Here is a 26,225-nt window from a genome sequence, read left to right as displayed (position 1 = left end):
CTATTAAACTCGTTTATCTGTCGATCAAACTGTCTAATAATATCCTCATATAAATATTCTCTCCGCTAATAATAATCAAGTCGTATAAATAATCTCTCCTCTTGTTTATCCTATCGGGCATTTCTTCCTTCTTGAACGTTGTTCTCTTCTTCGAATGCAACAATGCACCACTGGACATTCTTTCGCAACGAACACTTTCCAATAAAACGTCGAAACGTCCATTACGTATTCTATTGAAAGCTAGTCGATGTTAGAAATATTTTTAGCTTAGCGTAGCCTGTAACTAACCTTCCGCTCGAATCTTTTTTTTTTCTTTTTTTTTTTTTTCTTTTTAACTCATAAGGTTCGTCGAATAGAAAAATTTCGAAGGGAACGCAACGATAGGAAGACTCCTCTCGAGGAACGAACGGGTTAGGTGTCCGTTAACGGGCCAGGTAAAAGCGTTAAACGAGTGCCGACCCCAACTAACCTGCGATCTTGGTTGATAGTTGATCGCGAGTTAAGCTTCACTCCATATATAACAGCCTCGAACGAAATCTCTTGTGTGGCTCCATCGTGCGAACCAACGGTAGTCACGACTCTGATTACGAAGCATGTAAAACACACCAAAGACTTTAACCGTGCGATAGACGGAGAAAGGTATAGAAGGATACAAAGAAGGAGAGAGTAAAAGAGAGAGAGAGAGAGAGAGAGAGAGAGAGAAGGGCTCAAACGTCGGAGAGAATGAAAGATCTTTACTCGATAGAAACGAAGCCTAAGAGAAGGTCCGAAGGTAAATCATAATTAGATCCGCGTCGTTCCTCCACGTGGTGGAAACCATCTATTTTCTACCTTAACAAACATCGTATGATTTCTATAAAAAAAAAAAAAAAAAAGAGAGAGAGAGAGAGAGAGAAAGAAAAACTTATCGTTTAACAACGTTTTGCTATTAGCTTAATCGATCGTTTCGTGTACGATATAATATTATATACGAAACAAATTTTATATATCCATTCTTAGATCCGACATAACCTTTTATCATTGCTGATATAAATTGTTTCGAATAATGATCTTGGCTGAGAGTGAGAAGAATAAAAACAGAAAAAGTGAACGAACGAAAAGAGAATCTTCGTTTTTTTTTTTTTTTTTTTTTTTTTTTTTTTTTTTTTTTTTTTTTTTTTTATTTATTCCTCTCGAACAAGGAAACAAAAGATTAAAAGATCCTCTCGCTCTTTCCGAGAGAAAAATCTCTGTTATACACGATCGAGAAGAGATTATACACGTACGAATGTAATAAAGATGGTAACGACTCGTCTAAGAACCGTTAGAGATAACCACGACTTTGCCCCTGGCAATTCTTCTCTATCTTCGCACCCTGCCGATTTCAACGACGTATTCCTGACATTAGAACAGATCGAACGATCTCTGATTGCAGAATGGATCGCAGGTAAAAATGCGATCGTATAATTCGCTCGTTCTTCGTAAAGGACCGATCGTCTCTCTCTTTCTCTCTGGTATTCCATCTGTTACAAAGATCGATCTACGAAGATCGATAATCTTCCCTTCGTCGAAGGGAACGGACTATGAGTAGTTTTCTCGCTTCTTCTCTTTCTATCTCTATTCCTATTTGAGATTTACGAGCCGAAGTGAAAACGTCGGTAGGAGAAAACTCGTGGCTCGTTCCTCGAACGACGTTCAGGCTTGTCGAAGGACGAAATGAAGACGAGCCGAAGATAAATCTCGGCACGATTTCACGCCCACGGCACGCCCGACCGATGAACGTTTCTCCTTCTTTCTTCCTCCTCCGTCCACCACTTCCTTTTTGCGATATCACGATGCTCCTTGTTACAAGCTGGTCTTTTCTCAACCCCGTTTGCGGTCTCCTCCTTCTTTCTCTCTCTTTCTCTCGAACTATGTAGCTCTTTTTCTCCTTTCTTCTCCCTTTAGCACGCGCTTAAGACGTTCGGCTCCAGCGGGGCCTAGATTTATTAAACGCCACTTATCGTGCGGATTAAACCACTGTAAGTCATTTATATCTTGTATTCTTATCCTATTTTTCCCGGCACCGTCGGACGTGACATGTGTTCCCCATATATATCTTTTCTCGCTTGTTAAAAATATAGATAGGAATATATTCAAGTAGATCGGCGAGTTTGGAATAGAGAGGACGAGGAAAGGATAGTGCCATTGAGAAACGTAAAGAAGGTAACCGAGTTTAAAAGCTACGCTGCATATATATATATATATGTATGTATGTATGTATGTATGTATGTATGTATGTATGTATGTATATATATCATATGTATGTAGTTATTCCGTAAGTGGAGTCAGAGCCTTACGCGGTCAGACGCTTTAGGCTCGTACAGGAGAGAAAGAAAAAAGTAGGCAGACACGATCTGGCCGATAGTTTTAACCGAACGAGGAACATACATACACGTATATACAAACACGAGGAATACAAGTATATACGTGTATGTAAAAGAAACTATGTAAGAGTATTATATCGACACGAGAATGGCACGTTGCCTGCGGTGCATCGAGTTCGATGCAAGAACGACACACGGTAGAAAGGAAAATGATTTGATGACAATCGCCAAGGCTCCTTGTCCCGTTGCGGAGCGAAACGCAATCGTGGGTGTGTCTCCTTGCGATCTGCATGGTACTCGGGAACAATGTGACATTATGGTAAGAGAACCGAGGCCATTGTCGTCGAGGAGAACGAGCGTCGACCAAAGAACGTTTACCTCCTTTTCGATCCTTCCGACTTCTCGATCTGTCCTTTCCAAGCTGTAAGAAGAACGAAACCCTTCGAACGAGGTAGTCTACGTAGCGAGTAAATGCTGTTATACTTATTTCCTATGGCTTTCCTTTCAGCTCGTCCGTCGGTCCGCCTTTACACGGACATAGACTACTGTCGGGGCCTGACACGCTAAAAGGAGCAACTTATGTCGGACGTTGTTCGGTTGTTCGAGACAATATGAGTGCGGCACGGTGCGAGCACGAGAAACGTGGATAAGTCCCCCTTTGTTTTGCTCACGCTATCTCGCCTTTTTATCGAATCCTCGGAGTCGTGAGTATATAGTTATAAGCATTACATAATAACCTCTTGCGGTGAATTCATGCGCGCTACATAACAGAAATATACCGGCTGTCGTTTACACGAAGATACTTCTATTTATAATTATATTTATCTCTCTTAATTTTCTACGCTAGGAACGAATTTTGATCGTAAGTAAGTACGTACGTACGTACGTACATGTATACACGTACGTATTTATGTACATCTCGAGTTTACTAGCCGGAAGTCAGAAACCCAGGGAAATTAGGTCCATCTCTATCTAAGTGCTTTCTAAGACTCGGTGCACGGTTACAGAATCCCTTTAGAGACTTCTTTTCTTTTCTTTTCTTTTCTTTTTTGTTTTTTCCTTTTTTCGTCTTCTCTAAGGATGGAATAATTTATAATCCAGGAAAGCTGCTGTACTGACTCTCGAGTTTCAGTCCGCCTTCTAATAGTGCTCGCGTGTCTTCATCCGGTGAACGTTGGACGAACGCAATGGTCGTCTATGGACCAGGTGTCCGTGTATTATTCCCATCTCGAACGCGTTCGAACTACTCCGGTGGAAAGTTCAATGGGTGAAGTTAGAAACGACGGGGACTATGATTCCGTGATAGTCGAGTCACGAAATTTTATCGACTTCCGCAAACGTTAGGCGTTAGGTTAGTGTGAGTTGACACGGCCGGCATGGGAATCGAACAAAGGAACGAACATATATATATATATATAAAGAGAGAGAGAGAGAGAGAAGAGAAAGAGAAGAGTCAAAGAACTTGGAGCAACAGGAATAACGCTCTTCTTCCATTATTTCACTCGGTCGGCTTTGTTTAATCACGTTCGGTCTTATTTACGGCTCGTTTCAAGATCACAACTGTGGCTCGTTTCTACCGTAACAAAGTCCGACTCCAAGAATGACTGCATCGCCCGAGAACGTAGCTTTTACTGGCTAAATAAATAATCCATGCAGCGATGCCGATAATCGGCAAACAAAAACAAGGGTAAACAGGGTATTAAAAGCGACGACTGTCTCGAGAGACCACCGCGTAATGCCAGTTTCACGGTTTCGTGGAATCGCAGGAAGTTGTTTCTCCTTGTTTATATTATGATTACTGGCGCCGACGAAAATTTTCAACTTTTCACATCGTGCCTACGACCTTTCTCGAGTTGAAATGTGGCTTTTGACGTAACACCGACGATTTCTCGAATGTTGATATACAAGTATCTCTTTCCTAGCATTTCGATAAATTCAACATTTGTTCAAATCATTTCTGTTAAAGCTATTAACTTCTTTGACACTTTTATTAACATCGTTCCGGGATCACTATCACGCTATCAAACTCGACTCCTCGCATTTACCTCGTACGTCTATAATATTATTAATAATAAGGAAACGATTTCGATAATATCTTCGCGTCTTAATACGACAGTTTTCTTGACAAGGATATAATTTCAGGCCTATAATAATCGTCGTAGTTACTAACGAACGAGTCGAAAGTTTATTCCGTACAATTATTATTACGGCGTATCTCGGAGACCATTAGAGAGCCTGATGAAGGCAGCCGTGCGGTAAGCCGCAGGATAAACGCACCCGGACTCATTGACAAACTGCGTAAGAACTCGTAACGCGAGTTACGACATGGTTTACGAAGTCAGCCTATCGAAGGGCATGTCCTTTTATCTTCCTCTTTCCGATCCACCCTCTCTTCTCTTTCTCTCTTTCTCTTAACCGAATCAAAATCTTTGACTTTCAAATCAATCTTGGAAATTCCGAAATAACTACCTATCTGATAGGCACAAACAGACAACAAGATACTCGTTAAACTGAAATACCTATGTAAGTACATATGTATAAGAACGAGAACAAGACATTTTTTTTTCATTTCGCATCACGAAATAATGATGCTAACGGTATTGCATTTTCTTTTCTTTCTTTTTTTTTTCTTGCAAGTCAAAAACCGAACATTTCAACGTTATCGACGATTTTTGATAATACGAAATTTGTAAACTAAAAAGCTCTCGTCAAAATTGAGTAACACACGCACGATCATACTTTTCGTGAAATTCTCTTAGAAAACGAACTATTTCACGTCCGCCCGATGACTCTTATTTCTTCGCACGATTATTATCGTTTTCTGGATCCCCTGAATTTACTCGATTTATCTATAGGAATACTTGAAACGTAATTTACGAGTTCAGGAAATTACTAGATAGAGGAACGAATCCTTAACGTATCGCGTAAAGGAAAAGGAAACTAGCCGTGTTGCCTCGTCTTCGACTACGTGAACTACCGATTCCCGTATCGATAATAGAACGCTGCTATAAATCCTACGTCTTTCGCCATCTTGTTTCAAGATTGTTAAGATTTATGCTCGAACAACAACTGCCTTGAGAAATTTCATGCGACAAAATTATTTTCGATCCTGTCGAACTCGAAACGTGTATTAACCCTCTCTCTCTCTCTCTCTCTCTCTCTCTCTCTCTCTCTCTCTCTCTCTCTCTCTCTTTCTCTTTTAACGCTATTGTGAGTGTTATTAAAAAAAGAAAAAAAAAAAAAAGGAAAAGAACATTAAGCGGTTTCGTTCGATTATCCGTTCTAACGCGTATCTCTAAGATATTCACTAAGAAAATTTATGATTATCGCGAGTTTCTCGTTGTGCAGTCAGGACTTGCAGCCAGTGTGCAATACACGATTATGCAGAATTCGCAATAAGTTCCATGCAGACCGAGCTTAGCTCCGAGGTATATTTGGTCTCTTAAAAGCTCGCCTATACGAGCGAGAAAGGCCACAATAATAATAAAATGTTTAGAATTGTATGCTCGTTTGTGTGGCGCGTCTACAATGAGCCAAATATATACGACGCCGGACAATGCACCAGAGGAGTCTGGAATTGCAAGTGAAAAACGACGTGCGCTTAAATTGACAGTAATTCGCGACGCGTATTATCTTTCCTCTTGGCGATAGTTTTACATCGTTATCGTAAACGTAGATATACCGTCGTTATAATAGACTAAGAAAAGAACGAAAAAATTTGAAAATCCAATTTGAAGGAAAAGTGTCGTAATCAATGGCAGGTAAACTTTCGAAATAATTTTGTTCTTATTGGATTTAGTTTGATACGGCTATGAAAATGATATTCCTCGAAATAATCACTTATTCGCGCAGTAAAAATGGCGGACGCGTAAATTGTAGGAACTTACGAGTACTTGGAATACTTTTACCGACAATAATTTCACCCTTATTCCACGGTATCCGTCCGCGCTTATTATTCGAATCGCACCGGTTCCAATGTGTTTACAACGTTTACATTATAAATGTTGAGAATGCAGGTACCCGACGACGACAACAACGACGACGACAAAGATGACGACGACGACGGGTATTTCTCGGTCTCGGTGGTTATCCTGTAAAGCGGTAGGTATGTCCTACATCGTAAAAGACGGGCCCTCGCACGTAAGGTTTGATCTTCTCGTTTGGCGAGAAATTTATTTCACGTTCGTACACTCGTACCAAGGAGATCGAGCGAGTCAACATATACGAAGAAGGAAAGAAAGAGCTGAAGGAAGAAGAAGAAGAAGAAGAAGAAGAAGAAGAGGAGGAGGAGAAGGAGGAGGAGGAAGAGGAGGAGGAGAAGAAGAAGAAACAGCCAGACAGATTTAAATTAATAACGACCGTCAGGTGTATGCCGGAGTGTACCGTATAGAAGATTCATAATATCAGAGATAATCGTTAAACGGACGATCTCGAACTCGTATCGAGCGATGAAAATTATGCAAACGGAAACGCGTAGATTCCATTTCGCGCCTCTTAAAAATATCCCTTAACACGATGTTACGGAGCTATGAAATTTACCGTCCTGTGTATTAGATTATCGCTATCCCAAGCGAACGATAGCCTAGCGTTGGTACTTGGGAAATATTCTTCGGTCGAAGGAAACGCACGCATTTCTGATTTATACTCTTCGAAGGAAGTTAACGCGTTCTTATCTATACCACCGAAGCGAGTTCACCGCGTCGAGAGGCAACAGGAACAACAATACTGTGTCGAGACTATATAGTGCACGTACATATACATAGACGTATATATACATATATATATATGTTGCGTATCTACGAAAGAGAAAATATTCTTCTTTGAGTATCTACGTGCGAACGCGTGCACGCTTACGTTCAAATATTAGTATCACTCTGTGCCATATCGAAGGCCACGTGCTCTGATTGGTTCACTGTGGTATCTCTAATAGAGTTATCCACAAGCTGGAACAACCGGTCTTAAGAAGGGTTATTTTATTCAACGTAGGTACCAACCACGACTTCGTCGAGATGTGTACGTTTTGTCCATGTGTAAGAGAATACGATACACCGAGGATTTAACTGGCGGTATTTACATAAATTTTATATCGAATTTTTTGACGGCGTATCGCGAATACGCGTGCGCACGCGCACATACCCCTCTATCGCAGATAACCTCGACGATTCAGCTCGGAGTACTTTCTCTCTCTCTCTCTCTCTCTCTCTCTCTCTCTCTCTCTCTCTCTCTCTCTCTCTCTCTCTCTCTCTCTCTCTCTCTCTCTCTTGGCACTCTCCTCTCTCTTCTTTTCAGATAATAATAAGCGATAATCTAAGCGATAATCCCGAGGAACATGGGACGCGACGTAAATACGAATATCTCTCCTTCCTCCCTCACTTTCATCCGTTCTTATTCGCATACCTCATGTACATACGTCCTCACAGCTACGCGAGTTTCTTGTCTCCTATATCGTATAGCACGATCACGCGGTACACGTACCTACTAATATAATGTCCACCTAGAGAGAAGTATGACAGGAGTTTACACTTTTTTCCAATCGCATTAATCCGACTTCATTACGCATATAAATTACATTAAGCAAGTAAGTAATAACTTTCGAATAAATATTCAAAGTATCGAGAGTTGGATGATACCTTCTTCTCACGTTTCACCTTACCGTTAAAACCATAAAATCGATCGAGAGCTTTCACGTACTTAACTATCTACATTCTTTCTTTCCAGCTCGAAACTTAAACTCGAAGAACCCATACACGTTCGGGCCGTGTTCGGCCGACTTTCGCATTCCAGATACGGAGCAATGCCGCGAAGGCAACCTATCTATTTACGAATCGCTGTTCCGGGATGATGAACACCGCAAGGCGAAGCCAGGACGGGAATATATAACTCGGCGCGAACGCCTTGGGCGCCACGCATAGCTTGCCCTCTCACCCCTCTCAGAGCATTCGCCAAGTTCAAGGATGCTTTCGAGGTCTAGGTTCGCCCGTGGCGAACACCGGCACACTCTGATGCAAGGAGGAGGGTCTCCCCCCTCTAGCATCGTCGGCTCGAGAGACAGGGCTGCCCTGTCGTGGATTCGAGACGCGATGCCGTGCGAAGATAGGTGCATTGTTTTGCTCGCTCGAGTGTTTACGTTTGTCAGTAGGCAACGTGTGACAGTGGCACTATCTCTCTCTCTCTCTCTCTCTCTCTCTCTCTCTCTCTCTCTCTCTCTCTCTCTCTCTCTATTTTTCTATTTCTCTCTTTTTTCTCTTCTTCTGTAGAAAGTATACACGAGTATGCTAAAAAGACTTCCATTCTTGACTCGTTCGAGTCTACGCTCGAGTGCAACAGCTTGGTAAATTATGAAAGAACGTCTTCTATTTATGGCTACAGTCACCGTTACGAAGCATCGAACATCTGGCGATAGGGGCGCGGATAGAGAGAAGATAATAACGTGTAGCCTAGCCTGGACCTATTTCACGGACATCCCGAGGGTAACCTGGCGCTACGGAGACAGCGATGAGTAGATCTCTGCTGTAAGTAACGGCCAAGTAGAAACACGTAGCAACTAGGGAAGAACGAACGAACGAACGAACCGACCAACCAACCAACCAACCAACCAACCAACCAACCAACCAACCAACCAACCAACGAATGGGGTTGAACTTCCTGCAGCGATAACTCTAATAATAGCCCTCGGTGTCTTTACCCGTCCTACCACTTAGATTCTCCGCCCGTAACCCCCACCTTGAAATTGAAAGAAGTACTAGATGGATGGTAGATCGATGAGGATGATAACAGAGTATATGCTTCTGCTCGTTGATATCCGCCGAACGTTGAAGATACCTTCTGCGTTTTAACCGTAGATTGTATTCATTCGTCAACCTTTAGGTTTGTCCAAATCGAATTATAAACGAGCTTATCGAATTAGTTCTAATAAAGTAATCTAATAAAATAAAATAAAACAAAATAAAAAAAAAAACATAAAAAGAAAAATTTGTACGTTAATGTTATAAAACGATTACTTATTTAAAAATAAATATGCGCGAATGTACATCTGCCTCTGTTAGAAATAATCTAATCGATCGCGAATTACGGTCGAAAGTGATGCGAGGAAAAGAATAAAAAGAAAGATCCTACTAGGTGTATTATTATACGCGTGGCGCACGTTTCGGTTCGGTTAATTGGACGAATTCGAAAGAGAAGTCGAATTCGAAGGAAAAATAAAAGGAGAAAGAAATAAGACGAGTTGCTCGAGCTTTGGTTTGGCTAAGGACCAAGGAACGCGGAGCTCCGCATTTAGGCGGATTCTACGTTATTATTAGCTCGTCGGCATGTCCAGAATAATTCTGCACTCTCAGAAAGTCCTGCCACGTTGATGGTATCCAGGAAACGATAGTACTACCGCATGTAATCGTAGTATATGATATGGATATACACACACGCGCGCGCGATATTTGTTTCTATACGATGTAACTCGATTTGTCTTCTTTAATTTAACGCAAATAGGAGATGAAACATTAGAGGAACGTTATCGCGTTCGTTTTCTATAAAATTACCGAGGGTTTATCGATGTTTCACGCTCGAACGAGATCGTGTCTCGACTTCTCGATAATCGATTAATTCAATTTTCAAGAAGATAGTTAATTTCTTTCGTCGTTCTCTCGCAGAGGAGAATCCTGGGAAGAACGGGGAAACGTGATCTACCCTGTATGCTAGCTAGCTCGTTCGCTCGCTCGTTCGCGCACGAGCGCAGGCAGAATCTTGATCACGACTTCGTGAGCTTGTACGCGAAACGCAGGGACCTTGTTGCGTGAGTCAGCCGACACGACGAGAGCTCAAGATTTTTGCGACTCTTAAGATGTTACGAGTGTCGACGTCCGTTTGAACTTTATCGCTGAGAACTACGTTCGTTGCGATGTACAACATCGATTTCGTACTACCTTCTGGCGTTTCTATTAAAATGTCATAGAAACTAGAGATATAAGAGATGAAGAAAAATCTATCTATCGTATCTGTGTTGTGACACGGCGTATACATTGTAAAGTCCCTAGAATATACATCGAGATCGAGAGATCGACGTAAATTTACAGATAGATTTCACAAAGATTTCTCGACGGTATTCCGTTTTCCAAGACGCCTTTGGTCGGACGTATACATCGTAGGTATTCGTGTACAACTGTACTACGGTAGACGAGGAAAAACATTAACGCGGAAAGACAGAGGCACGATATCGAAACACCCATCCGCTTGAACGAAATCACGGAAAACGTGATTCCCTTGGCTCGTGGAAACGCCAAAAGCGCGGCGGACATTAATCTCAAGGGAAGATATCTCGTTACTACGGTACCATAAACAAGTCGACCTCGTTGCGATCCCGACGCATGAACTACGCCTTTGCCCTTAAGGGCTCCTGGCAACAATGCCAGCGCCACGACTCGAACAGGATCTCCGTTGGAGGATAGTAGAGGCGCCAATGGCAATGATGTAGGTGGATCTGAATGCAAGAGGGAAGGAGGACTAGGCGAATAGAAAGAGAAGTGGGGGAGAAGAATACACGTTGATGTTGATGTTGATGTTGTTGTTGTTGTTGTTGTTGTTGTTGTTATTGTTGTTGTTCGCGGCAATGATAGTGAAGATGGTGGTGATGTCGATGGTGGGGTGGTGATGGTGGTAGTAAAGATGGTGGTGGTGGCTAGGTAACGCAAGGAAAAGTACTCTCGGATCCGCGCAAGAGCTTAGGCGCACAGCCTCACGGCAAGGCAAAGTCACTGCACTCTTGTGCCCCGTTGTGCTTCTCTCGCGGCAAGAGTCCTTCCGCGCCGAGATAGAGGCGCATTAGAGCTGTGAGCGTAGCCGGTTTGCCAGCACGAAGTATTTTTCATTGACAATAAGAGAAAACGAGGATCGCCGGCGCGTCTGTTTAATGCCGCGAACGTGCATAAAAACGCGTCTTGAACTATTATTAGAACTCTGCTTAAATAAGATTATGTGGATTGTCGAGAGAAATGGAGAAAGAGATAAAGACAGAGAGAAAGAGAGACAGAGAGAGAGAGAGAGAGAGAGAGTGAGAGAAATCAGGTATGCAAGGTAGGCGCGCCACCTTCGCTCTGTCCCGCGCCTCTAACTTCCTCTCATACGGAATTCCATATCCAAGTGTAGAATCCAAGGATTATTCGAATTATCGATCTGAATCTAATGAGCTTGGCTAACTTCGCTCGACTCCCAGAGGTGGTCCAGGCTTCTCGATATTATTGCTTTTTAACGAGCAACGCTTTACACTTCGTCAATTCACCCTTTCGACTCGTAGATATTTAACGATAAATCTGTCAAATTCTTCACCTCCTTTAAAACGATTCGTTCGTTTCGAGAGACGAAGAAAGAAGAATCGGCGAAACGAACGAGTCCTATTTCTTTTGATTCGAGACGATAAGCTCCCACAGATTTCATTCGAATTAATTCGAATGAAGGATCGTGCTTACCAGGAGGTCGGGACATCGAGTAACGCGCATAATATCTAAATGAGACGATAACGAGCGGACTTTCTCTCTCGAAGAGGAGGAAGAAGAAGAAGAAAAAGAAGAAGAAGAAGCGCTTAAACTCGATCAATGCGATGAAAGTCTCAACGATGAGAAAAATTCGTCTCGCTAATCTTTTACATTATCGCACCGCGGCAAACGCGTGCACCCAAGCTATACCTGACCATAATCGAGTAATATATGCAGTGTCTGAGACGCATAAACTGCTTCAATCGTGACCACCGTAATGCTTAGGAGTAATCGTTATTTACGACGCTGTAAAGCGTAAAACGGGGATGAAACGTTGTAATGAAATGGTTAATTATGTTGATTCATGTTTGCATTTACCTCACAGCTGCTACGAGTTACGTCCTACGTAGTAACGTGCGTGCAATTTTCGAACTAATGTCTGCTCTCTATGCTTACGAACGATATTTCCGTTTTCTCCCTGCCACCCGCCCTCCCCCTTTCTCTCCCTCTCTCTCTCTCTCTCTCTCTCTCTCTCTCTCTCTCTCTCTCTTCCTCACTCTTTTTTCTTAACTCCGCTCGTTAAACTTACATTTTCTCGAAGCACGTAGGTCAACGATTTCAACAAACTAGTAAACACGGAAATATCTTCCTGGTGTAATTTCAAGATAAATTTTGAAAGATAAATGATAAATAAACTATGCGCTCATTCATCATCATTTTCATTGGCTTTACGTTCGGCGACGATAGAAGCAATATCGATCGAAATAATCGAAGTAAGGTAAAAAGAAACGATCGAATTTATCGAACGCGACTAACGGAGATCGAGCAATATCACTGAGCTGTTTTAACGCTGCGCTGAGAGAACGCTTCTACAACGCGGAAGCTCGTTGCGGGGGAGTGCAGATGCAGGATCGCGCCGACGGCCGGCCTCCTCGGAAGGTCGTGCCATTCAGCGGCCGTTCACCCGTCATCTCTTTCTTTTTCTGCTCTTCCCCTTCGTTTTCTAACCTATCTCAGGTATCCCGCCTTTGTTACCATATCTACTATATTCCATGTAAGTATTCCTTCACGTATATACCTATATCTATGTATGTACTTATATACTAAGGACAACTGAATTTACTCGAACGAGCCACGCGACTATACAACCTTATTTTTCTCTTTTCTTTTCTTTCTTTTCTTTTAACTACTTCTTCCTCTCTCTCTCTCTCTCTCTCTCTCTCTCTCTCTCTCTCTCTCTTTCTTTTTTTTCTTTCTTTCTCTCATATACACACACACACGCGCGCGCGCGCGCCCGCATACGCACGCACGTATATAATCGACGATCATCTTCGGTCGATTTCGTTGTATTCGCTTAGAACATTCCGTTCTTACGATCGACTGCATTTTATAGGCTCGCGTGACGTTCCTGACAATGACCGGACATCGTGATGCTTTTCAGCAAAGAAGAGATAAGTATAGGCCTTGCGAGTTCAATAGAAGAGGTCTTTACGAAGGACGATTTAGAAAGAGCGACGAGCTACGATAGGTGCGATTAGCGTCCCTTAACGCCTTCCTGACTCGCTTGTCGCCTGGCAAAGGGTAACCAGGACGTTCACCTTTCGTCCTTTTGTCCTTCTACGTCACCTTATCAGTCTAACGCATCCGCATAACCGGTCCTTAGAATATGTTTATCGTACGGGCAAACGCCTTCAGCGACAAATTCACGGAGGTGACAAATTATGGATCCGGCTTTGCGGTATTTTTACGAGTTAGGTGTGACGATCATTGATCATACTATTATATTCTCTACGAGTATAGCGCAACGTCATCAATTTCCTATGGTCGATCGAGAGGCGATCACGCTGGGAAATAAGATTGATTCTAATAGGAAATATCCGGGAGAGACAAATAAACGAAATAACGTGTCCTTATAACTACACGTATCGGTTCCGTCGATCCTTTCGCATTTTATTCTTTTCTTTTTAATTTAATTTAATGTACTCGTTAAAAAAGAGCCAATGCCCGCATTTTTTCTCGTTTCCTTTTCATTAACGAAGTCGAGGATATTTATATCGATGATTTCGCTGAACGAGCGAGCGATAAAAAAAAAATCGCAATCGCGTCTAATAAAATCTTACGCATATTTCTAACGATATTTATGTAGGTACGTTTCTCTCGTTCTATATGCAGAGTGCGTTTCGAAGGCATTGCGCTAGGTCACGCGCTCGATCGTGCAAATTACGCGTTCGAATCGAACGCGTTTCTTACATCCGTGCTCCCTTTCTGCCTTTCATCCTCGTAACCGTGTCGATCATGCCGATCGACCGTTCGAACGAGCACTCGGTATAGTCTCTCTTGACTATCGTCGGTATCGTGATCCTTTCACTTTTCGATCGCGCCACAATGTATCGCTCTACCCTTTGAATGTCTCTCCTACGGCGAGAGGCTATCTCGTCGGGAAATATTTAAACGTCGGATAATATCGCGTCGCTTAAACTTTCGAACGAGCGTTCTCGGCTTAAAACGTTTAAACGGTTAAACATACCTGCATAAATATATATGGCCAATCGATATAATTAAAAACGTTTTATACGCATTTACATTCGATAAAAGGAATTTGAAATTTCTTCTACGTTAATGCAACTAGGTCTTATTACGGAGCATAGTTTACGAGAGAATACGTTTGCGCTCCCTTATCGATAAGAATAACGCAGTGGTGGGCCGGCGACGAGAGACGAGAGGAAGAACGTTAGATGGAGAAAGAAGAATCGGAGAAAGAGGACGAAGGTGGAATTCGTTTGGCGGATCTTCTCACGCGTTTTACTAGCGAGACGAGTTCTTCCTCGTCGTTGGCGTCCGAGGCAAGAGCGATTTCTCTTCTTAATCGCGACGTATGTCCTCCGGTCTTCGTCCTTGGAAGTAAGAACGTTCAATGAGCACCATACGCAATCCTCGATAACCCCTTTGATTAGAGGAATTCAGCAAGAAACGTCGAGACGGCGCCAGCCAACGCGTCGCTGAGAAAAAGCGGTCGAGTGAGGAGTTCTAATGCTCGAATGCCAATGCGTTTATTTATTTCTAAATAGCATAACCGTTCGGTCAGACGGTGTCGACGGTTATGCCAATCACCGTGCCGTCTATACTTACTACGTATACCGACAACGCGGTTATTCGTTGAAACGATTAAACGATCTTGCGTTTCTCCAATCGTAAATGTACCAACGCCACCAAAGGCCTTTGCTATCGGGACAACATTCTTTATCGTTCCGACGTTCGCACAATGTTTAAACGTAGCTTTCGTTTAATTCGCCAACGAGCGTCCTCGTTAAACCGAACGAAATAAATCGAGAGCGCTCGAGTGCCGTTTAAAAGTCTTCCTATGTATCTCTCTGTTTATGTATATATAACGATCGACGGCATTTATAACGTTCTTGTAAATCATTTTCCAACAAAGCATGCTGCCACATTAGGTCCACCGACCTACCGTAATTACACCGGTCTTACGAACACCGGCAATTTTATTGTTAGTATTTCAGTATCGTCGATAGCATCGCGAGCAATTAAATCAATTATCAGCAAGCACCGTCCGTTTCTGGTCTAGAACTACGGACACATTGCAACGAGTCGAGTCGAGTGATGGCAGGTGGATATCGTCGGTATAGTATTATGTCGTGAGAAAATATGCGATTAATTTCCTGCTCCGCGAGTTTACCGGCGCGCGGTCGATATACGAGCCGCAGAAGCAAGAACCGTATACGTCTGCGCGATGACACTACGTTAGAAACTGCCGTACACACCGTCGTCTCTCTGCGTTCGCCGCTTTGCTGTCGTAAACATTTGTCCAAGAGATTCCACGAATAAAGTAATACGTTCGTGCGACCGTTCCTTAATTGTTTTCCTTTTTTTTTCTTTGTTTTTCTCATCGCATTCGATCGATCGGAAGGTTTTGAAAGGAGACCTAGAAAATCAATATCTCGGTCCCCATTCAAAATAATATAAACATCCGATCTCACGTAGATAATTTATTATATACACATACGTACGTATTAACGTATAGCGATAACGATAAGACATAAATTGAGAATGAAAGGTCAAAATCAACGACGTATTGTAATATATAGTTCGAAGAAGAAAAGAAAAAGCGCCTTTATAACCACGTTAATTTTACAAGGCCACCGTAGATCGACAAACTTTTACACGTTGGAAATTATGAAAGGATTTCATTGTAAATTCACCGCGTGCCGCGAGATAAAACAGGCAGTTCTTAATTTCAGCCGTGCGTGAATAATGCCAAGTTAATGCCACGTAGTGGCATATCTCGAAGTTCAGAATAATTGACTCGAATCGAGCTGTATTCCATGCGAAAGAGATAGAGAAAGAGAGAAAGAGAAAAATAGAGAAAGAAAGAGAGAGCAAAATAAGAGGATTACGAAGTGCTTTCGTAAGTGGTTTCTCTAGCATCCATCTTCCTGATTATGAATGAGACTCGACGTGGCGCGCGAGTTACGCGAAGAATTGCGGATAATTTTTCGAATATGTCGGTGAATCTGAAAGGCCTTATTGACTTCGATGATAATTTTGTATAGATCGAATCACGAGATTTGCGAATCATTGCGATCCGCATCGCCAACGACGTCTTCGTCGCTGTCTTTGTCGCTGTCATCTTTGTCGTCCTCCTCTGTCGTCGTCGTCGTCGTCGTCGTCGTCGTCGTCGTCGTCGTCGTTGTCGTCGTCGTCGTTATCGTCAGGCGTCGTCTATATTACCAAGGCCAACCGGTACATCTATCGTAAGAAGATGGGAACACGATGAGTTATCCGAGAAGCAGGTCGGAAGAAAAGATGGATGACTCGTCGTGGCTATTTAAGCCATTCAAATAGCCACCGTCTGTGTCTCATTAAGCTCGTTGGACGACGTCTTCGATTATTATTTAATTAACGAGTATCCAAAAGAGTAAAGCTTGAGTAAATACGAACGTAAATATACACGTAACGCGCTTGTGTGTATGTATATATATTTATATACCGAAAAAATATGATATACTGAAAATTCACATCCTTCCGGAAATTAAATAAGATGTAAATAAGATACACGCTATATTTATATAAACGTCTTACGCTATATTTATATAAACGTAAGTACTTATATATATATCGAATGCGAGATAAAGAAAATGGCCGATTTCACGATCACCTTTCGATCTTTCTCTTTCTTCCTCTTTCTCTCGTACATGCTAACAACTTGGATTTACATCGATCCAAACGATAGTTGTAACTCTTCTAAGAGGACGGTTACACGGAAAAGGCAAACTCGAGGAGAGTCCTCAACTCTATGGTGAGAGCTCGCGATGGCCGAGTTGAGCCTGAATCCTATCGGAACGTCGTGGAATTTAAGAACTCAGTATGGGTAACACCCGCCTCTAGTACAACCTTCTCTCCTCTTCTTCCTTCTTCTCTCCTCATCCTCCTCATTTCCTCTCGTTGGCACTTGAGGCAAGAGTAAAGAGCTAAAGAGACGAGCCCAGCTGCATTTGTACTCGAACGCGTTGTCCGCTTTAACACTCGCGAACACCGCGGCGTGTCGAGAATGCGGAAAGAACGAGAAACTTCTCTTTCTCTTCTACTTTTGTATTGCGCACACATACATACATACATTTATACGTAAGTACACACATAGAGATACGTACATATGTGGGTATGTGTACTTATGTACGTACGATGCAGGTAACTCGAGACGCGCGATGCGATGGCTCTTTGGAAAACCGCGCGAACTGACCAACACTCGCACACACGCACGTATATACACATATACGTTCTAGGATCCTCTCCAAGGGTAGGTAGATTGTATTTGCTCTTATCAAGATTCAAAGGCTTCCTCGGTTAACAGACTCCAGCAGCCTCTAGGGTTACCACGCTCGCGACCGTATATAACGAATAAATGTACTCCGTCCTCCTTCCTGCCATCTCCTTCTAGCTCGTATTATTAACGCCTTAATGTTCCACGGAATGGGACATTTTAAATGTTTTATGAACTTGTTCTGCGTTCCTACGCGCGATCGCTTCGTAGAGTCCCTATGAGAGAACTATTTGTCGGATTTGCTCGTATCATCGATAATTCATCCTTTTCATATTACGGACCGTAACGATTCTTTTCATTTCGCATCGAGCGTGTAATTAAAATATGCTATAGTAGAGCGATATTAATTATTGATTTTTTCATTTCTTTTTCTTTTTTTTTTTTTTTTCAGATACGATACTCAAGGGTGTGTCTTGCGGGATTACTATCGTGAAAATAACTTTTCGTAGAGCGAGGAATTTTTTTTTGTCTTTCTCTCTCTCTCTTTTTTTTTTTTTTTTTTTTTTTTAATTCTACGCGAAGTTCCATACTAAGAATGATGACGTATGATTTATTTCATTTTCATCGATGTAACATCGTTCGCTGGGAAAGCAATCGTCGATCGTCCGTTCATATAAAATCATTACGGTGTTTCCTCCTTTTTTTCCTATTGTTTTAAAAGCTATACGACACCAATTTATGTGGACACGCCCTATGCTATGAACATAAATTTCATTTTATTCTCTTTTTCAGAACGTTTTCAGCCGCTACCGGTCGCGATGGAATCTTCTCTCGATGGTTTAATTTTGTGTCGTATACGCAACCCGTATGCCATCCTCTTCGCATCGAATTTATCCGTGGTTCGAGCTACGTGTTCTGGCCGCAACAGCTCGATCTTCTCTGCGGTAAGAGAATATTCTCTTTTACGATCGAGAAATTGAAAATGCATTTGCATTTCTCTCTTGCGGATCGGATAGTCGGATAGTATAGAGTTTGATAAATAAATAATGTATGTATGTACGTATGTATGTGTATGTATATATATATATATATATATATATATATATATATATACCTATCTACCTATGATCTTTCGAATATTACAGACGATTAAATATCGACGAGATATCAACTAAAATTCTAGGTAATCTTTTTTCCTTTTCCCCATATAAAAATCGAGCGTATTCATCGATATGACATGGCGTTTAAGGTGATATTATGGTTCGTGAAAAGTCACGATCTTTAACGTCTACGATACCATGTGAAGATTACCTCCTTCTCCTTCTTTTTCTTCTTTTTCTTCCTCTCCTTCTTCTTCGTACTAACGACTTTCCAAGAACGATCTAAATCACGAGTAAAACGTTGAACTTTAGCGATCGTTTATTGGCACTGACGCTTCTTTCAACGTCCACTTTAATGATAGGTTTATGACGCTACCAAAGATAATAACCGACGACCCCGCTGTAAAAGAGTAAACCATCGACAATGTTGTAACGTAATTGTTACTTTCGAGTCTCACACCTTCGAGATAATCCATCCACGGTAATATCACCTTCTCGATAACGTCGCGTTTAACACCTTCGCATAATCACTGGTAATAGTTAGCTATTTGCATTAAGGCAATATTACTTTATCAATACTTAGATTGAAACGAACGGTAAGGTTGCAGTTAACGAGTTAATAAAATTTCATTTTCTATCTTTTCTCACGCATTCAAATCGTTTTCTTCTACCTCTAGATATCCCTCGAATGCAGCAATGTTGAAAGTTTCGCGACAATGAAAAATAACAGTATTTTGGATACTTCGAATGTTCATCTTACTATTAATAGATAACGGTGACTCAATCGCAGACTAGGCGTTTCCTTGACTCCGTCTTTAAATTTGTCCCATCGACTCATCGTACTTCCCATCGCTATCGTTAACTCACTAATTGAAGACGTAACTATTAACGAATAAATTATGATTATCTTATTACGCAAATTTTTCGAGCAGGTTTAAATAAGAAAAAAGAAACGAAGAAAAGATTAGATTACGAACGACGAAAATATTCGTGACGAAAAATTATATTCCGAATTGAAAAGAGAACAAGAACGCATTGTCTACTCTTTATAAAAGTTAAGATAAAATATTTTTCTAAATTATTTCTCATCTTCCTTCTTCTAATACGAAATATATAAAACGAATCTAAATACACGTCTAAACGGCTCAAACGCTTCCGAGGTAATGAGTCGTAGTTAAGAGACCTCGTAGTACGTTACAAGCTGTTGACTGACAATGACTCGACCTTTCGTAGGACGATATTTACAAGAAACGACGCGTCAAGGTTATCTTCGATCGTAATACGTATTTATCTTTATCGTCTTCAAAACAGCCCATTGTATTTACTACGAACATATAAATTCGACGTAACGAGAATAAAAACAAAGAAAAAAGAGAAACAGAAAGAAAAAGGAAAAAAGAAATATTACGCATCGAAGAGTAAAGAAGACATCTGTACGATCAAAGTCAACGCGCAAATCTTTACGGTAGGTCAAGATTCACCTTGACTCAATGTAGGAGCTAATACATATATTCTGGGTCAAGCGTGACTCATTGGCGACGTGCTTACGAATCGGTAGGCATGGCTATAAATTTCGCAAGACTATATTGACTCGGCTATGCATCCACGATTATTAAAAACACGTTAGAAAGAAATGAAAGAGCTCGAAAGCAACCTATCTTTTAGCTTTCACACGACTCAAGGTTACCGCTCGGTGCTATTACACGACTTCGTTACGCATGATGGACGAAATAAAAGGTACCGCGATGGAATGCTATATTGATTACGGTTCGTTAAGAGGTATCGTGGAAGGTAGCCGAGTTGATTACCGACATTACATCGGCACACAGATCATTTTCCTAAAGCGAGAAGAATCTCTCTCTCTCTCCCTCTTTCTCTCTCTCTCTTTCTCCCTCTCTCTTTCTCTCTTTCTTTCCACGTTGAACCAAGATCGCAGGCGATGATTTCGAAGAGGTTAAAAGAGGGCGATTCGAGGAAGGTCTTTGCGGTCAAAGCAATTCTTCAGAAGGAAATCATCAGCATCAGTGTGGCATAAAATAGCAATGGGATATCATTACCGATGCGACCGGTCGGTTTTAGTCTCTTTCTCTCTCTCTTTCTCTTCGTCTTTTTCCTCTTCTTACTGGTCTCTTCTTTTCTCGTCACCATCTTCCCACTATCTCTCGTATCCTTGTCCTTGTCTCTTGCACGAATAGCTTTACGAATAAGCCAGCAATACTATGGAGCTCTTTCTATGATACGGTAAGCCATGTCGTACGAAAGAAACGATCGAGTCGAAGCAATACTAGAAACAGGCTCCCCGTCGTTCGACGGCCCTGGACCAATGGAAAGTCCTTCGTAAAATCCAAGAAATAATATCGACGTTCCTGTAATCTACAAACGGAGAATGCATTCCTTGGAAAGCGACTACAAACGAAGAAGAAATCGTGCGATATCACCAACGAAGACGAGGACGTAGCACGAGAAGAAGCATTTTGTGGATCCTAAGAAGGTCGTCTGGACGTGACTCTTCGAAGCTACGGCTCTCGATCTCTTGGAACTCTTCTGTTATCGTTCGTTGAACGTACGAACGGATTCCTTGGAAGCAACGATCATCGTGAGAGCAGAGATTCGTTTGTTTCCTTTCTAAGTACGTAAGTATTTACGTGTTCACTTGACAGACGTCGTGAAAATGATTAAACTAAATTAAATTAACAAGAACGACGGACGAAATGTTATCTTTAAAATGTCGTCATCTACGCCGAAGTTTACCCATATATTTTCTTCGTTTTGGAAAAGAAAAGTGCTTCAACGTAGCAAGACCAGAAGTAACTGTTTATCAAAATCGAGGATTTCGTGGATCGAATATATTTCTCTCGAAATCAATGAAAATTTCGATACTCGGTGCTAACAATGAGACCGGTATTAAGTCAACTTTTTTAACGATAAGATATAAACGTGACAACGATACATTAATAGTTAAGATCGAATTAACCTACAAGACGTTTTATTCAAGCGCAATTTCGCGTAATATTAAAGGTAGATTTTTGTCGCTACTCCTGAAACGATCCTCCTTGATCGACGAGATTTCGCTATACGATAAAGAGTCGACGGACTATCTCGCATCGGAGCTCAATCAGGTTGACACGAGATGCAAAGTCACGACGTATCCGCACAACAAGGAATCCCTGACGCAAACGCTGCAGGACGCAAAAGTGGTCGTTCTCGTAGCTGGGAAAAATCTTAAATACGAATCGACACCGACGGAATTACTCGAGTCAAACGCCGAGATCTTGTCGGATTTACTGCCGAACGTCATTAGAAGCTGTCCTCGGGTAAGCGGCCAGAACGACCACGGGGTGAAAGATACTAACAAAACTGACAATCTTAATTACGATGCAAATTGCTTGCCAAGCGTGCGAGCATCTCTCTTTCTCTCTTTCTATTAGTATCTTTCTCGAGCAAGTACTCGCATCTTTTTCGCGATAATTTCCTAAACGACGTCGGATCGATCCGTCGACGAGATCGCGAGACGATTCTACGATGCAACGATCTCTTTGTCGGAATATCTTAGTACACGTTCTTCCGTTTAAACGTACACGTACATATATACCTGTTTACGTATACAGGTGTGTATACAAATATAGTATACACACATAGCTCACGTATCTTACGCAGAAACTTCGACATAAACGTTAGATAAGATTTATTTACTCGTTCGATTTCTTCGACTCTAATCGCAATAGATATCATGCTCTCTTTCTTTTTCTCTCTCGAGAAAGAGAAAGTGTCAGAGAGATCTGTTTGATTAACATAAAGTTTTCGATGTATTATATCACCGAAGAGAAAGGGAATCCCTTTAACAACGTAAGTACATCGCTTCGATGAACCGTATCCAATTAAACTAATTTAACCGTGCATTAACTATTCCGATCTGAAACTCTTCCTAGAACGAATCGTCCCTTCTACCCGTTTTTCTTTTTCTCCTTCCAACGAAACCAATCGATTCGTCGTCCCTTCCAAAGTGAGTTGAGAGCTCGGATCGATTCGTTCGTTGCTCGTTAGAAACGATTCAAGTGTAACCTTTTAAACGTACTCGACTCGATGAGTTTACAACGAAAGGGGGATCGTTTAGAAAACGATCTTTACTTTTTATATTCCACTCTATCAATTTCATTGTACCGTCATTACTTTATATCCTAATGAGAAACGAATCGTAGATAGTCACGTTATCCATTTATTTTCACGAACGATTTGAAACGTTTTCTCATGGCTCGTGAAAAGACAAGAAAAGAGAAAAAAGAAAAAAAAAGGAGAAAGATTGAAAAAAGAAAGAAAGAAAGAAAGAAAGGAAAAAAAAACAAAAAGATTGCTTCGTTTCCAGTATGTCGGCTCTTGGCCAAGCAAAACATTTTTAATCTTCCCGCTCGTGTTTATCCTACCGAGGCGTATGCGCGAGCGTCTGGCATTTTGCTCGTGAAAAGATGTGGTCGGCAGCGAAAGTACGTTGTACGGCCGAATAATGGCCAGTCTTCGTGTTTTATGTACGACCGAACATCATTTCTTATGTATAGCGGTTGGCCTCGGCTTTTAACGCCCTCGCAGCTTCATTAATTACGCCGAAGCTGTTTTCGACATTCCTCCTCTCGACACGGTGTCTCGACAAGGACAAGGATGTCGCTCGTCGATCGTCTTCCATTTTTCTTCTCCCACCACATCTTTTCTTTCTTTCTTCCTTTCTTTCTTTTGATTTTTTTCTTTTTTCTTTAGCAAAACCAATGACGCGTTTCTCATATCCTCTTTATCCTCTTTGTTCTCATAAACGAGAAACATCGTGAGATTTATATTTTTGATTATTTAATATCAACAATGTCGCTTTAATAAATATTCTTTTCTTCTACGGATATAAAGTTTTTAGATTGAAATAAAACTTTCGTGTACTTAAAATTCGCGTGTCATTGTACCGTGCGAGCAATGTAAATTATAACGTTATTTTATCGCGTTTATTCGATAGATATTGAAACGAACGAGTAATCATTTTGTTTTCATTACAGGCGATGTTAGCGATCGCGATGCAACCGATTAATAGTTTAATACCCGTAGCGGTAGAAATGTATAAGAAAGCTGGGATTTACGAATATAAACGTATCTTTGGAGTGAATACGCTCGATTGCGTAAGAGCAAATAGTTTCGTCGCAAAAATGGTTAATATAGCACCGGAGTGTGTGATGGTACCGGTTATCGGAGGATGCTGTCCGCATACTCGTATCCCTCTCTTCTCGCAAATGATACCACGCGTTTTCTTATCAGCGGTTATTGATTTTGATAAATATCAATACGAGCAACTTTTACAAGAGATCGATAAGACTCGAAAAGGATCTTAAACAAGTAATTGCTATTTTAGAAAGATATGAAGGATTTAACCAATTTCGTGAGAGAAGCTGACGAAGAAGTTTCAAAAGGATATAATGGACAAAATGTTTCGGTATATGCATCGGCTTTTGCCATCGCTAGATTTTGCATTTCCCTTTGCAAAGGTACGATCAATGATGAAAGAAAGATTACGAGGAAGGATAAAGTATACGACGATAATAATTAATGATATTGTCGTTAGCGATACGACAACAAAGTGGAGTAGTGGAATGTGCTTACGTTCGTTCCTGCGTGATACCGGAAGTGACGTACTTTGCTTCTCAACTCGAATTAGGTCCAGACGGTATCCAAAAGTACCTTGGTATCCAACCTCTTAACGACGACGAATGTAAACTGTTGCTCGACGCGATACCTGTTTTAACAAAAGCTATTAGTCAAGGCGAGGTAATCTATAAATTCGAGAAAGTTGTGTGTGTGTGTGTGTGTGTACTTGTAAAAAACCGTTCTATCGTTTATTAAAAATTAATTTCTAATAACTATCTCGTTTATTCTTAAACAGACATTAGCTCTTGGATCTAAATCGTCATCGGAAAAGTGTCCCATCTATCCCGACGTTTGTCATCGTGCGTTCACACCGACTCACATTCGTCGAATTTGATCGAGATTTTATAATCTTGTATAAATAATCGTAAAGGATACAATAAAAATATATATATATATATATATGTACGTCATAAAGGCAACCAAGCGATTTATCATTTATTCCGTTATACTCTAGACGCGCGGTAACTGTAGCAATCTCATTTGCGATATCTATGCGAATTGCGGTTGGAAACGTCATGGAAGGCACGGTTCGTTTGGAAATCGATTCAAGCGACGCAGTTACGTGAGAAGATTGGTTGATGACGCTCGATGGGTACCGTAATGACACGATGATTCGTATTCACGTGCATACATATTATATACATATGTATATCTATACATGAAAGACAAAATATATATCGCGCGAACTAGAAAGGAGCTTTTTCAAATTGAAGAAAATTCATACCTACTAACAGAGAGAGAGAGAGAGAGAGAGAGAGAGAGAAAGATACGCAAGAACTTCATTCCGACTATTATCCAGTTTTTTCCTTTTAATACTTAATTTCATCTTGGAGACGTCCATCTTCGAAAGAAGCTATGACAAAGATACCTTCTCTCTCTCTACGTTGCGATCGCATCTCAGGGTCAGTGCTCTTTCTCTCTTTCTCTTACTCTTTCTCTTTCTCTTTCTCTCTAGATAGCTTCACGTCCAGCTTGGCTCCGCACGTGTATGAAAGACGCAGTAAATGACTTTTTCTACCGAGTCGTTTTATGCTCCTCGCGGTTTACGATTACACCATGTTCGTGGCCGCGCGTGTGCCCTAATGACCGTGCTTCGGTCTTTTTCCTTCCTATGTCACACATACATATTCTCTCCCTTTCTCTCACTCTCTCTTTCTCTTTCTCTCTCTCTCTATCGCTCTCTATCGCTCTATCTCTTTCTTTCTCTTTCTTTTTCTTCCTATCTCTGTTATACACACTTCGAAGCAATCTTAAAAGACGAGACCGTCGATTCTCCAGTTATATCTTTAGCTTCCTCTCCTCTTTTCTCCTACCGTGGCCTCCTTCCTTCGGGATAGTTATTACCGATTGTCATTGCGAAAGACGCGGGTGGTAGCTCTAAAATGATTTACAACCATATCGACCAACCGACGATACGGTACTGAAACGAATCCTTCGCCTTCTCTGCGACGACAAGAACGTTATTCTACTTAATTATAGTAAAATATATATATATATATATTTTTATCTTCTTCTTCTTCTTATTCGTTTTGTAAATTTGAAAAGAAAATGTAAACAAAAAGATGTTTGTTATTTATACAAAATACTTATACGTGCTACGTATATAAAAGAGAGAAAAGAAAACAGAAAAAGAGAGAGAGAGAGAGAGAGAGGAGAAAGAAAGAAAGGAAGAAAGAAAGAAAGAAAGACAGACAGAGAAAGAGAGAAAGAGAGAAAGAGAGAAGATATAAATCGAAACAATGGACCAAGATGCACGGAAGATCGGCCGAGAATAAACCCGTAAAACGTTTTGACGAGCGGATCGTAAGCGGTGGCAGGGCTTCTTCTCTCAACGGGGCTTCGCTTTTACGAGCAAACCACATCT

The 26,225-nt window shown here is 41.3% G+C and overlaps 1 protein-coding gene across 1 annotated transcript; it reads left to right on the top strand.

The window, feature by feature from the left end:
• The first annotated feature begins 20,933 nt into the window (after positions 1 to 20,933).
• On the top strand, positions 20,934 to 24,695 carry LOC122633325 (malate dehydrogenase, mitochondrial-like). The gene is made up of 7 exons (XM_043821113.1): positions 20,934 to 21,015; positions 21,174 to 21,314; positions 21,704 to 21,999; positions 23,719 to 24,044; positions 24,101 to 24,201; positions 24,279 to 24,481; positions 24,597 to 24,695. The coding sequence occupies exons 1-7, from the start codon at positions 20,934 to 20,936 to the stop codon at positions 24,693 to 24,695; spliced, it is 1,248 nt and encodes a 415-aa protein (XP_043677048.1).
• Positions 24,696 to 26,225: the final 1,530 nt, after the last annotated feature.

The sequence above is a fragment of the Vespula pensylvanica genome, chromosome 1 (genome assembly GCF_014466175.1).
Source record: "Vespula pensylvanica isolate Volc-1 chromosome 1, ASM1446617v1, whole genome shotgun sequence".
In the NCBI taxonomy this organism is placed as follows: domain Eukaryota; kingdom Metazoa; phylum Arthropoda; class Insecta; order Hymenoptera; family Vespidae; genus Vespula; species Vespula pensylvanica.
This window is presented reverse-complemented; position numbering and strand designations above follow the sequence as displayed.